Below are 14,200 nucleotides of genomic sequence, written 5' to 3' on the forward strand. Positions count from 1 at the left end.
GTCTCTTTATGAATAAAGAAATAAAAGCAAATAGAATCATATCAGATAAGTGCTTTTATAAGTCTAAATATATTTTATTCTTTGGAATCTCTAAAGCAAAACTTTTAAACTTTTTTTTTTTTTTTTTTTTTAGGTACCAGCATCAAGATGATTTATGGTAATAAGGTGCTCAGTCTTTGCTTAAAATAAATTTTACATTTATCAAAGTAAAATGTACCAGCTTTTTATTTATTAATCCTGTTTAGTGTGTATGAAAATCACTTGGTGACTGGGCATGGTGGCTCATGCCTGTAATCCCAGCACTTTGGGAGGCTGAGGTGGACAGATAACAAGGTCAGGAATTTGAGACCAGCCTGGCTAATACAGTGAAACCCCATTAGCTGGGCGTGGTGGCAGGTGCCTGTAGTCCCAGCTACTTGGGAGGCTGAGGCAAGAGAATCTCTTCAACCCGTGAGGCAGAGGTTGCAGTGAGTTGAGATCACGTCACTGTACTTCAGCGTGAGTGACAGAGCGAGACGCCATCTCAGAAAAAGAAAATCACATCACTTGATTTTCTTTCTTTCTTAAGAGTTGAAGAGCTAGGTATGTCTGCTTACATTATGGCATCTATAGATGTCAACCCCCCCATTGGTTCTTTAAAACCAGTGTCTTTTAAAGAGGGTTTTAACTATGCTGGTGTGAATTTTAAGGATAGATTGAAAGAATAAAGATTCATGTGCCATTCATACTTTGGAACTTTGGGAAAGTATAGGAATGACCATAGATTGGCTTAGGGATAGTCAGTTTATCCGTCTGTAAATGGATCCAATTTAGTGTTGTTCCTGTATTTTTCTAAAACCGACCCTTGTGTCATTCACAATTAAATAGGAGTTGTGGCCAGGCCCGGTGGCTCACGCCTGTTATTTCAGCATTTTAGGAGGCTGAGGTGGGCAGACTGCTCAAGTCCAGGAGTTCAAGACCAGCCTGGGCAACATAGTGATGCCACCTCCACAAAAAGTTTTTAAGTTAGCCAAGCATAATAATGCTTGCCTGTGGTCTGTGGTTCCAGCTACTCGGGAGGCTGAGGTGGGAGGATTGCTTGAGCCATATGCTCTAATATATTTTAAAATACGTATTTTTAAATATATTTTGAGTGGTAATATATAGCAGATAATGTTACATAAAAGAAGCCATGATAATGACATATGACATTACTGGTTTTGAGTTGTTTGTGTAGTAGTTAGCTATTAATATTCAGGTATAATGATTTGCTATTTAAACTACACAAATGCTCAAAGTCCAGTGATACCCTGCACGCAAATTTCACTGGCTAGATTACCTTCTTAGGAAAGCATAACACTTGAATGGAGTGACACTGGCATGAGTCCACTAGAGGGTGTGTATACGTGGCCTGAGTTCAAATTGTTTGTTCCTGCTGTGAGTACTGATTTTCAGCTTCAAGTTATTCTTCTTGGCCACAGTGCTGTTTATTCCACTTAGTAACAGTTCTGTTTACAGAGCACTTTCACATAAATTCTGATTTTTAACATTAAAGCTGTCTGATGGTTTTTTTCTTTTTTTTTTTTTTTTTTTTTTGAGACGGAGTCTCGCTCTGTCGCCCAGGCTGGAGTGCACTGGCCGGATCTCGGCTCACTGCAAGCTCCGCCTCCTGGGTTCACACCATTCTCCTGCCTCAGCCTCCCGAGTAGCTGGGACTACAGGCGCCCGACACCTCGCCCGGCTAGTTTTTTTGTATTTTTTAGTAGAGACGGGGTTTCACCGTGTTAGCCAGAATGGTCTCGATCTCCTGACCTCGTGATCCGCCCGTCTCGGCCTCCCAAAGTGCTGGGATTACAGGCTTGAGCCACCGCGCCTGGCCGGTATTTTTGTTTTAATCTTTGGAGATCAAGAAATTTTTTTAGTGACAGAATAGGGACTTTATTGATCCTTAAATCCACCCCTCACCACAATGAAGGAAAAAAGCAAAAACATTCTTGGCTCATGCATTGAACGATCTTTCTTGAGAAGGGTCAGTTTTTGAAAAATGATCCAAAACTGAAACATCTTTCATCTTTATCACACCTAAAGATTAAAACCAGTTATTTCACTAAATATGAAAGTGGGAAACCGTATCAATTATTTGTCCACTAAGTTGGTAAGCCCAGGAGAATATGATCTGTAAATTCTAGTTGAGTGATGAAGATGGGGCTTTGAATTAATCTACAGTCTTGGAATTAATTCTGCAGCGTTTTAACCAAAGAATTTTTCAGTAGTCATAAATCTATATTTTAAAATTGATTAAATGTCCCCATTTACCTCCACCAATTTTGTAAAGCAGATATTAACCAAACTTCAATAGTTATAAGACAAAAATTTAATGAAAATTGGACAGTATGTATAATCCAGGGCTAAATAGTTACATTGGACTGGAGTAGAAATTTAAAATACAATAGATGCTGGAGTAAATGTTACATATTATCATCATCTGATTCATCTTCTTCCTTCAGAGATTCCTGTTAAGAGAAAATAGGTGTTTTAAAATGATTTTTAAAATTGTTATATCCCATACCTGTGGGCAAGTTAAGCTACAACCACTTAAGTGGTTAAATTCCTTTACTTGTAACTGAATGAACAGTTCTAGAATAAGATACCCACGCAACGCCGGGCGCGGTGGCTCAAGCCTGTAATCCCAGCACTTGGGGAGGCGGAGATGGGCGGATCTTGAGGTCAGGAGATCGAGACCATCCTGGCTAACAGTGAAACCCCGTCTCTACTAAAAAAAAAAATACAAAAAAACTAGCCGGGCGAGGTGGCGGACGCCTGTAGTCCCAGCTACTCGGGAGGCTGAGGCAGGAGAATGGTGTAAACCCGGGAGGCGGAGCTTGCAGTGAGCTGAGATCCGGCCACTGCACTCCAGCCTGGGTGACAGAGTGAGACTCCGTCTCAAAAAATAAAAAAAGACTAAAGGTGATTTTTGAGACTCTGTCTCAAAAAAAAAAAAAGATACCTGCACAAAGATAATTAAGCAAATGTTGCTCTAACATGCAATGACTGTATCTTTGATAGAATGTATACTTAAGAGGCCAGGTGCAGTGGCTCAAGCCTGTAATCCCAGCACTTTTGGGGCCGAAGTAGGCAGATCACCTGAGGTCAAGTTTGAAACTAGCCTGGTGAAAACCCGTCTCTGTATTATTGGTGAAACCAAAAATGCAAAAATTAGCCAGGTGTGGCGGCGTGCTCCTGTAATCCCAGCTACTGGGGAGGCTGAGGCAGGACTGCTTGAACCCTGGAGGCAGAGGTTGCAGAGCAGAGATGGTGCCACTGCACTCCAGCCTGGGTGACAGAGCAAGACTCTGTCTCAAAAAAAAAAAAAAAAAAAAAAAAAAGAACATATACTTAAAAGTCCTAAAAAAACTCTTTGCACTCTAAACCCCTCACAATTTTTTTGGAACCAAGGCAACTGTACCCACTAGAGATAACCTAGAAAATTTCTATTCTTAGTTCAACTGAACTATTAGTGATATTTAATAGAAGCCACCCAAGTTGATTTATATTATTCAACACAATTTTGGTTAGAGGAGTTTTTTTGTTTTGTTTTGTTTTGTTTTTAAATTAGGGATGGGGTCTTGCTGTGCTGCTCAGGCTGGTCTTGAACTCCTGGGCTAAGTGATTCCCCGCACTGTACCTGGCCAAGAGAAGTTTTTGTGCTGTGGCTTACCTTAGCATATTTTTCTGCTTCTTCCCTTATATCTTTTGGAACAATTTCATGTCTTCCATTAGTTACTGTAAATTAAGCCACATATGTAAATGAATTTTAAATTGAGTACTGTATTGTAACTTGCAGTATACCACAGGATCTACCCAATCCACAGATCTGCCTCACCTAGGGTTGCAAAGTTGTACTATGAGTAATACTCAAATATTTTAGTGTGCTGCTTCCACATGAGATTATATGTGCCTACACATTAAGTTCTTATGGAAATGAAAGTAAATTATGCTATGATTTATAAATCCTGAGCATTAATTTATAGCAAAGTATCTTTAAAACCATGAAATGGATGTTTCAAAAAATAACCTGTTCACAGCTTAAGTCAATTATTAAGCAGAACTTTCCCTTCATTTAGACAACCTAGTAAATTTGTTTTAGCTTTCATTATTTTAGAAAGGACTCTCAGTTGTAAATTAGCTGTGGTACAGATAATTCCTAAGGCAAATAAATGTACAAAAATAACTTACATTCACCAACCCAGCTGAGTTCTAGTTCAAAAGCTTTATCCTTAACTTCATCATGTACTATGTAAATTCTAGAACAGAAAAGGGAAAGGTAAGATTTTTGGTAACCTCCAAACATTGTAGTAGTTCACAGACCCATAGTCAGTACAAATTAGAATGTCCATCCATAATTATAAAATTACACAGACACATTCTACATAGCATTTAACATTAGAGAAGACAAATTACACAGGGACTGAAATGAAACATTTGCTCTCCCAACAAATAATCAATATATCTAATCAACCCAAGTTCAGTTTATTTTTGCCCATTGCTTTAGAGATATAACTTGGGTGGGTGCAGTGAGTGGCTCACACCTGTAATCCCAACACTTTGGGAGACCAAGGCTGATGGATCACTTGAGGTCAGGAGTTTGAGACTAGCCTGGCCAACATGGTGAAACCCTGTCTCTACTAAAAATACAAGAATTAGCTGGGTGTGGTGGTGGGTGCCTGTAATCCTAGCTACTCAGGAGGCTAAGGCAAGAGAATTACTTGAACCCAGGAGGCAGAGGTTGCAGTGAGCCAAGATCACACTACTGGCACTCCAGCCTCGGCTACGGAGAGAGACTCCGTCTCAACAAACAAAAGATATAACTATAAAAAATACCTCATAAAGAAAATGGATTCACTAGGAAGAAGTGTCATTAACTGTGCCCTTTTAGGAAATTTATTTTTTGTCCCATTAATTTTAATATTTTTAAAGCCAACTAATTGGCTGGGAACAGTGGCTCGTGCCTGTAATCCTAGCACTTTGGGAGGCAGAGGTGGGCGGATCATGAGGTCAGGAGATTGAGACTCTGTTTCAAATAAATAAGTAAAACCAACTAATTTATGTGTTTGCAATTATTATGGTCTCTTCAACCTACAGCTTCTTGGCAGTAGTCTTTTTAAGCTCCTTGTCCATTTTATAATGGCTTATATGCCACAAAACCTGGCCTTCACATTGTAGTACTTTACAAATTACAGCAAAGAAGGAGGCACTGCCATGCAACATATTAAAGTAACATAAAAAGTATCAAGAGGCCAGGTGCGGTGGCTCACATCTATAATCCCAGCACTTTGGGAGGCCAAGGCGGGTGGATCACAAGGTCAGGAGTTCAAGACCAGCCTGGCAAGATGGTAAAGCCTGTCTCTACTAAAAATACAAAAATTAGCCAGGCGTGGTGGTGGGTGCCTGTAATCCCAGCTACTTCAGAGGCAGATGCAGGAGAATTGCTTGAACATGGAAGGTGGAGCTTGCAGTGAGCCAAGATTGTGCCACTGCCCTCCAGACTGGGCGACAGAGCAAGGCTCCATCTCAAAAAAAAAAAAAAAAAAAAAATCAAGAAATTAAGTACAGTAGCAGAGTATAGCTTTTATCTAATACTTTCCACTGAGTTACACACCTTTTTGGAGGGTCTTCTAAAACCTTGCTATAATATGAGAGGATCTCAATTTTTTAGAACTAAGTAAAAGATAACATGCTGCTCCATTTTCTTAAATGAAGAAGGGATGGCTTTCCTAACATGGAACACTTAATAGATGACTACCATTATACCTAAATATAAAAGATGGCAAGAACTGACTTCCAGAAGCACTTCAAAGGATTGGTTCAGTGAAGGAAACAGAGTATATCATGATAAAATACTACACAATTCAAGGAAGATAAATGACTTCCTTTCTTAGCAGTTCTGCTGTATGTTGGTTCCTAATGTTGCCATTAGAATGGCTTCTGCCTGCTTCACAACTGAAACTGGAAGGGCGGAGGGGAGGAGGAAGCAGGAGGGGTAAAGGCAGTGGCAGTAATGATGGACCAGTTTATAAGAGACTGAGTGTCATGTAAATGGTATGTTTATTATACAATAGAGCCCATTGGAATTTTTTTTCTTCCTTGTATTGTTAGATGTAAAACCTGAGACACTACCGTACAGAGAGCTGATTGACTAGACCTTGTTCATGTAGTTCTAATGTGGAATAGTTAGAGGTGTTATGAATTATCTGAATATAACTTTTGAATCTAAAAAGCTGGCTATACAACGTGTTTTGTTGGCATATTTGTAATACCAAATGTCTACACTCTTTTATCTAGAAGAATAAAAAAATTTTTGAAACATCACTACCCAGGTTAATTGACTTTTTTATTGCTTACTGTCTAAATACCTGTTACATATTAATAGTATTCTAGTTTACATACCTGTCATCAGCTATTCAGGGTTTCTTAAGCTAGTTTTTGAAATGTTTTGTAATACTGCTCTTACCTTGTTATAGGAACTTTTATAATAAACCTGAAAAAGTGAAACACATCTTTCCCAAATAAACAGATTATGTAAATGAGCCAGCTTCGTGGATCATGTATGGAAATTAGTTGTAAACCTGTAAAGTTTGTAAGCATTCTTAGAGGCAATCTAAGATTATTATTATTAGTACTTAAGAGATTTGAGAAGTTGGGAGCTAACAAATTAAGGCCCTAATGGTACATTATATGTCCTTAACCTGTAACAGGAGTTTGTCAAAAGCTATTTTTCCCATCCTATTCATTACTACTAAAAAATGTGGCTTGAAAACATTTTCCTCCTTCATGAGGCTTCTTAGAATGTTAAATTTACCTTCTAAAACACACTAAGTTATTTTACAGGAAAACAGCCTCTTAGGATTAATGTAATATATATATGCAAAGGTCAAGTGAAATATTTTTGTGGATGGTAAGAAAAATTTCAACTTACATTTTTGCAACTTCTTTAACAATATCACGGCAGGTCATTTCTTTCATCTACAGAAAATAAAATGTATATTCATCAGAAGAACATTTTCCACTTGTGTAATTATTTTCACTTTTATACTCAGATATAAAACCAAGGAAAATAACCTGAAGTCTGAAAAAGACCAGAATCGAAGTTTCCTGATTCATATTTTAATGTTTTGAAATTTATACGCCAGGCCAGGCGCAGTGGCTCACGCCTGTAATCCCAGCACTTTGGGAGGCCAAGGCAGCCGGATTGCCTGAGGTCAGAAGTTCAAGACCAGCCTGACCAACATGGTGAAACCCTGCCTCTACTAAAAATACAAAATAGCCAGGCATGGAAGTGGTGCGCCCCTGTAATCCCAGCTACTCAGGAGGCTGAGACATAAGAATCTCTTGAACCCAGGAGGCAGAAGTTGTAGCGAGCCGAGATTACGCCACTGTACTCTAGTCTGGACGACAGAGAGACTCCGTCTCAAAAAAAAAAAAAAAGAAAAAAAAGTTTATACACCAAAAAAGATATTCCGAGATATCCTATAGTTACCACTAACTTTGTGATAAAATTATAAAAATCCACAGCCACCTATAAATCTGAAGTCTGACCTGAAGTTTGAACAACTGGAGAAGACATGTGATTCTCTTTATAGCCAATTTAGGCTAATAAAATGCAAACAAATCATTAATGTCTACTATATGCAAGATACAGAAAGATGAAGGAAGGAGTAACAAATCATCCTTTGTGGAACTATTCAAAGCAAAAATGCAAAATACCAGGGAAAGCTTTGAAGAACCAAGATTTGAGCAGGTTCTTAGAATATAGATTGGATTGGATTGGATTTCAAGAGAGATGAACATATAAAGCAGAAGTGGGAAGCCAAAAGCTTTTTTCCAAATTAGAATTAAGCATTCTTTCATTGAGCACTTGGAAATCAAGGTAGAAAAGTACCCCTAGGGCCTAGTTGAGGAGTCTGTATGTCGTTAGGTTTTGATAGTAACCAGTGCAAGATTTTATTATCAGACATAGGTTTCTGAATAGACAGGCATTTCTGAACAGACATGACAGGATCAAAACAATGTTTGCGCAAACTGCCCTTCATCTATTGTGGATACATTGGGGGATGATGGAATATAGTGAAAGATAACAGGTGCTCATACAGCAGTCTAGACTTTAGGTGATTCAACTACTATATATTTAAGCTAGATTATCTTTTTTTCTTTTTCAATTTTGAAATCTGGATGCTCAAGCTATGCCTGCACAACCACATGAGGAAGAAGGAACAATGACAACAACAAAACACTAAATTTAAATTTAAGAATATTAATCTTAGGAAATAGATAAACCATTATTTGGGTACAACTAAAGGCAAGTGGCATAGACTCTTAAAGAAATATTTTGGGGAAGAAAAAGACTAAAAGAGATCTAAGGAAGAAAATGTGAACCTCGACAGTTTGAAACAGTTAAAAAGGCACTGTAGAAATTGCTCAGGCAGTTTGATTATGGACTATTAGATGATACTTGGGTTTGATAATGGTGTAAGGAGAATAAAGTATTTAGGGATGCAATATGCCTGCAGCTTTTTTCAAATAGTTTATAGGGGAGGGGGATGTGTAAGTGGTTAACTGAAGTCTAACTAGATGAGTTTGTTGTAAGCTTATGATGTTTACAGTTCTTCATGTTAAATTGAGGGTGATCACAGGAAGGGAAAGAATACTGATCTTTAAATTTTTGCCCTTATTGGTTAAGTTCTGTATTTAGTGAATTAACTGCATCCTACAAAGTCAAACTTGAAAAGCACATTTTAAATGGCAAATATATTTTTACATATGTTTGTAAAGTTTTTATTTTTTGGTAAACCATCAGAAGAGAACAATGATACAGAGCAGGGGTCAGCAGATGGATTCTGTAAAGCATCAACTTGTGAATATTTTCAGGTTTATTAGCTGTATGGCTCTGGTTTCTGTTCCCTGTTCCAAATGTTATAGTCTACTGTTGTATTTTCTATAAGTAGCCATGGACTGAATGTAGCTGTGTTCCAATAAAACTTACACAAAAGCAGGCAGTGGGCCATAATTTGTAACACCTGATTCACAGCATAATTTTGTCACAAACTGTAAGTGTTCCTCAATTAAAGTGATTTTTTTTCTTGATTTTTGTCTGGGACTTACTGTTTTTCCCATTCCTTACTAGGATTTAACTACAGAAAGATAGTAACTGCTCTAAATATTCTAATTTCCTTTATTTTTTTGAGATAAGGTGTCGCTCTGTCGCCATGGCTGGAGTGCAGTGACGTGATCACAGCTCGCTGTAGCCCCCAACTCCTGGGGCTCAAACAGTCCTCCTGCTTCAGCCTCCCAAGTAGCTAGGACTACAGGTACATACCACCTCACCTCGCTAACATTCTGTTTTAGGAGATAGGGTCTCACTCTTTTGCCTAGCCTGGTCTTGGAACCCCTGGGCTCAAGCAATCCTCCCAACTTGGCCTACCAAACTGGTAGGGTATTACAGGGGTAATCCCCCTCAACTAGTATAAATATTCTAATTTTCAAATTTCCATATAATAGTATGGAGAGATGAAAACAATAGGAAAAGAGTAGAAGATAGGAACCTAGCATCAGACTAGTAAGTGTGCAATGGAAAAGAACGTAGGTCTAAGACTCATAAGGTCTGTATACTGTTCAGAACCAGCTGATTCTGTGGTCCTATGCAGTGTGTTTAATCTGCAGTTGAGCTTGGGCTAAATGACCTCTAAGATCCTTTTGTCAACTTTACTAAAATACGAAACAAATTAGGCTTTATAGATGGTTCTAGAACTCAGCATTGTATAAATGCCAAGCGCGAATAAATATTTTCTAGAAGCTGGTCTTAAATAAGTTGAATGAGTAGTTGAGAAAGATTCTAGTACAGCATTAACATTTAAATGTATGTGAAATTTTATCTCACTTCAGTTTACCAAAACACTGATAAATTGTACATCTGCTTTTTAGGCAAGTTTCTGACAGGTCATCAATAATACTGAAACAGTATCCATGAAGTCTTTAAGTTGATCAATGTATGGCTAAAAGGAAAACCAAGCTTTTAAGAAAACTTTTTCACACTAATAGCTGTATGTTGTGAAAAAATAAGTGGGTAGTTGTAAGAGTATAGGCTAAAATTTATGCCTTATGTGGCTAGAAGCAAAGTTAAGAGAACCAGTGGAGCACAGCCAGACATAAAAGCTGTGTTCCAAAGAAAGAAAGAATATAGGAAAAATATAACTTTTTATTAACTCAAAATTTTAAAATTTTCAAACTAGAGCTCACATAGATTCATAAATAGGTTTCAAGGATTTTGTGAAATCTCATCAAAAGCTGCGTTTTTCTAGATTGAGGCTTTATAGCAGTTATTAAAAATCATAAAGGGATGTATAACACAACTCTGTAGATATGTTATCAGCTTTCACATTCAGTGACTTAGCAGCCTCATAAAGCTCTACTCTAAACATCAAACCACACTATATCCTTAAACCAAGCTTCTCCAGCCACAGGGCGCAGAGCCAAACACAAATTCAAACTTTAACACGTTACGAGATTTTTTTTTTTAAGCTCATCAGCTAGCATCACTGTTGGTGTATTTTATGTGTGGCCCAGGGAAGCCAAATGATTGGACATCCCTGCCTTAGACTGAAATGTCTGTGGTGATAAAATTTCACTGCATTAGGATGACAATGTAGTAAAAATTCAAGCATTAATTATTACCTGAAGCTTCTCTATTTCCGTCTTTGCAGCTTGCCTGGCTTTGCCAATGGCACAGCCCCAATAACCCTATTTAGAAAAAATATATATATAATCACTGAATTAGTATGCTATCATATATAATTAATGACTACTAATGTTTCTATTTATAACCTAGTGAAAGGATGTTAAATGACTTTTAAAAGCAAGTATGGAAAAGTATAGTCAAACACATTCTGATGAATGCCAAAGGGCTCAAAAATATTAAAATACCAAACAATTCTAAAACTACCTCTATTTTTAATAGAGGTATATCCAAAAATATTTAAATTGCGTAATCATATACACTTTGAGACATTTTGGGGAACATGAATGGGAAAGATTTTAGCACTATGAAAATGAAAAATGAAATTATATATTCCTGAAACACAGAAATAAAGTTAATTCCTATGAGTTCAGTATTCTAAACCCCAATGTTTTTATTTTGTAAATTTTTTTAAAGAAAAGGATGCACAGCCAGGCGCAGTGGCTCATGCCTGTAATCCCAGCACTATGGAAGGCTGAGGTAGGCGGATCACCTCAGGTTGGAGACCAGCCTGGCCAACATAGTGAAACCCCCATCTCTACTAAAAATACAAAAAAATTAGCTGGCTGTGGTGGCAGGTGCCTGAAATCCCAGCACTATGGAAGGCCGAGGTAGGCGGATCACCTCAGGTCAGGAGTTGGAGACCAGCCTGGCCAACATACTGAAACCCCGTCTCTACTAAAAATACAAAAAAATTAGCTGGCTGTGGTGGCAGGTGCCTGTAATCCCAGCTACTAGGGAGGCTGAGGCAGGAGAATCACTTGAATCTGGGAGCCGGAGGTTGCAGTGAGCAGACACCACGCCACTGCACTCCAGCCTGGGCAACAGAGTGAGACTCCATCTCAAGAAAACAGTTAAGAAGCGGTAATAATAGGCTGGGTGCGGTGGCTCACACTTGTAATCCCAGCACTTTGGGGAGCCGAGGCATGTGGATCACTTGAGGCCAGGAGTTCCAGACCAGCCTGGGCAACATGGTGAAACTCTGTCTCTACTTTTAAAAATACAAAAACTAGCCAGGTGTGGTGATACAGGCCTGTAATCCCAGCTACTTGAGAGAAGCTGAGGCACAAGAATCCCTTAAATCCGGGAGGCAGAGGTTACAGTGAGCCAAGATTATACCACTGCAGTCCAGCCTGGGTGACAGAGCAAGACTATCTCCAAAAAATAATAATAGTAATAATAATTTAGGGAAAGCTCTTAGAAATCACATTTAAACCTTCTCTTTAAAAGGGAAGGTAGGGCAAGGTGGCTAACGCCTGTGATGCCAGCACTTTGGGAGGCCAAGGTGGGCGAATTACTTGAGATCCAGAGTTCAAGACCAGCCTGGCTAACGTGGTGAAACGTCGTCTCTACTAAAAATACAAAAATTAGCCGGGTGTGGTGGTGCATGCTTCTAATCCCAGCCTACTCGGGAGGCTGAGGCAGAATTGCTTTAACTGGGGAGGCAGAGGTTTGGCGCCACTGCACTCCAGTCTGGGCGACAGAGCGCGATGTTGTCTCAAACAAAATTAGGTCCAGTGCGGTGGCTCACGCCTGTAATCCTAGCACTTTGGGAGACTGGAGTGGGCAGACCACTTGAGGTCAGGAGTTGGAGACCAGCTGGCCAACATGGCAAAACCCCATCTCTACTAAAAATACAAAAATTAGCCAGGCATGGTGGCATATGCCTGTAATCCCAGCTAATTGGGAGGCTGAGACAGGAGAATCGCTTGAACCTAGGAGGCAAAGGAGGTTGCAGTGAACCAAGATCGAGCCACTGCACTCCAGCCTGGGAGACAGAGACTCCATCTTAAAAATAAATAAAATAAAAGGGATGACATGGCTGGACATGGACGCTCATGCCTGTAATCCCACCACTTTGGGAGTCCAAGGCAGGAGGATTGCTTAAGGCCAGGAGTTTGAGACCAGCCCTGGGAACGTGGAAAGACCTTGTCTCTACAGACACCAAAAAAATACAAAAATTAGCCAGGCATGGTGGCATGGGCCTGTAGTCCCAGTTACTTGGGAGGCTTAGGTAGGAGGATTGCCTGAGGCCCGAAGTTAAGAGGCTGAAGTGAGCTATGATTGTGTCACTGCACTCCAGCCTGGGCAAGAGTGAGGAAAAAAAAAAAGAAGAAATTAAATACAGTTTTAAGACAGTGTTTATAGTAAAAAAGGAAAATCACATATTCAAAATACTATATGCACTGTATAGCTTCTATAAATAACATACTGAAAACAACAAATCTTTCCTCTGCCTCGTATCGGTTATTAATGATAAACAAGAAAACATGGTTGGGCACGGTGGCTCACACCTGTAATACTCCCACTTTGGGAGACCCAGGTGGATAGATCTCTTGAGGCCTGGAGTTCAACACCAGTCTGGCCAAAGTGGCAAAGGCCTGTCTCTACTAAAAATACAAAAAAATTAGCCAGGTGGTGCACACCTGTAATCCCAGCTACCCGGGAGGCTGAGGCAAAAGAATCATTTGAACCTGGGAGGCAGAGGTTGCAGTGAGCCGCTGTGCTCACGCAACTGTTGTTAGATCAACATCAGATCCAACGTGAGCCATTGGATCATACCAGTGTGCTCCGGCCTGGGTCACAGAGTGAGATCCTGTTCCACCAAAAAGGGAAAAAAAAAAATGCTGTTGGACAAGAGGTTGTTGTAAAAAAAAAAAAAAAAAAATTCCTTGAATGAGTTTTTTTAAAATTTCATATAATCTTATAATGAGACTTAAATGCTAATGAAATACCATTAAACTAAAATAGAATTTCAAATGATTCAAAAGTACTCACGTATGAAACACCTGATGGGTCAATCATGTAGAGTTGCGCACCGTCATTCACACTGTAAGACCCTAACATGAAACTGCATAAAAGTATACAAACAGCTTAAACCACAGCAATAACATAAAAGTATTTTTGAAAAAATGATTAAAATGCAATTATATTTTGTTTCTGAGATAAATTACTAATATACATATAACTCATAGTACTTTCATACAGTGGTTTCAAATAATTAAAACTAGTACCTACTTGAGATTATTCAAAATTCATGTAGCTTTTTTTTTTTGTTTAATATTAATCTTTCTGATTAAGGTCTCCTAGAAGGTCTAGCAGTACAGGGAAAGGAGTAATGATAAGATAGATGAAAATCAAAACTAATGAGAGGGCCCAAAAAATAAGGCATAAACACAAAAAGGTCAAGGGAACAAAATTCCTGGCAGAGAGTATACTGAATCCATGTGAAATCCTTTCTACCCTTCATTCTATTTCCCAATATCCTGCCAGTCATTTCTCTGCAATAATCAGAATTGGTTCAGTGTATTTTTCTATGCTCAACAAATTAGGCTATTAGCTGATTGTATGAAATACTGATTTTCTGAAATTGCAACATACAGTGGGCACTGTTTCCATGAGTTCTGCATCTATGGATTCAACAAACCACAG

At 38.8% G+C, this 14,200-nt stretch overlaps 2 protein-coding genes across 2 annotated transcripts in view; one reads left to right on the forward strand and one right to left on the reverse strand.

The window, feature by feature from the left end:
- Positions 1-5,582, forward strand: part of LOC139364003 (arf-GAP with GTPase, ANK repeat and PH domain-containing protein 2-like) — a 32,041-nt gene extending 26,459 nt beyond the window's left edge. Inside the window, exon 4 of the mRNA XM_071099233.1 lies at positions 1-5,582. The gene's annotated coding sequence lies outside the window, so the exon portion shown is untranslated.
- LOC105473625 (proteasome 20S subunit alpha 3) overlaps positions 2,331-14,200 on the reverse strand; it is a 27,076-nt gene continuing 15,206 nt past the window's right edge. Inside the window, exons 6-11 of the mRNA XM_011727493.2 lie at positions 13,547-13,619; positions 10,708-10,773; positions 6,956-7,002; positions 4,216-4,283; positions 3,698-3,762; positions 2,331-2,492 (exon numbers count right to left, since the gene is read on the reverse strand). Coding sequence (XP_011725795.1) covers positions 2,448-2,492; positions 3,698-3,762; positions 4,216-4,283; positions 6,956-7,002; positions 10,708-10,773; positions 13,547-13,619 — 364 coding nt within the window. The 3' untranslated portion in view covers positions 2,331-2,447. The remainder of the gene's footprint in view (positions 2,493-3,697; positions 3,763-4,215; positions 4,284-6,955; positions 7,003-10,707; positions 10,774-13,546; positions 13,620-14,200) is intronic.

The sequence above is a fragment of the Macaca nemestrina genome, chromosome 7 (genome assembly GCF_043159975.1).
Source record: "Macaca nemestrina isolate mMacNem1 chromosome 7, mMacNem.hap1, whole genome shotgun sequence".
Lineage (NCBI taxonomy): Eukaryota > Metazoa > Chordata > Mammalia > Primates > Cercopithecidae > Macaca > Macaca nemestrina.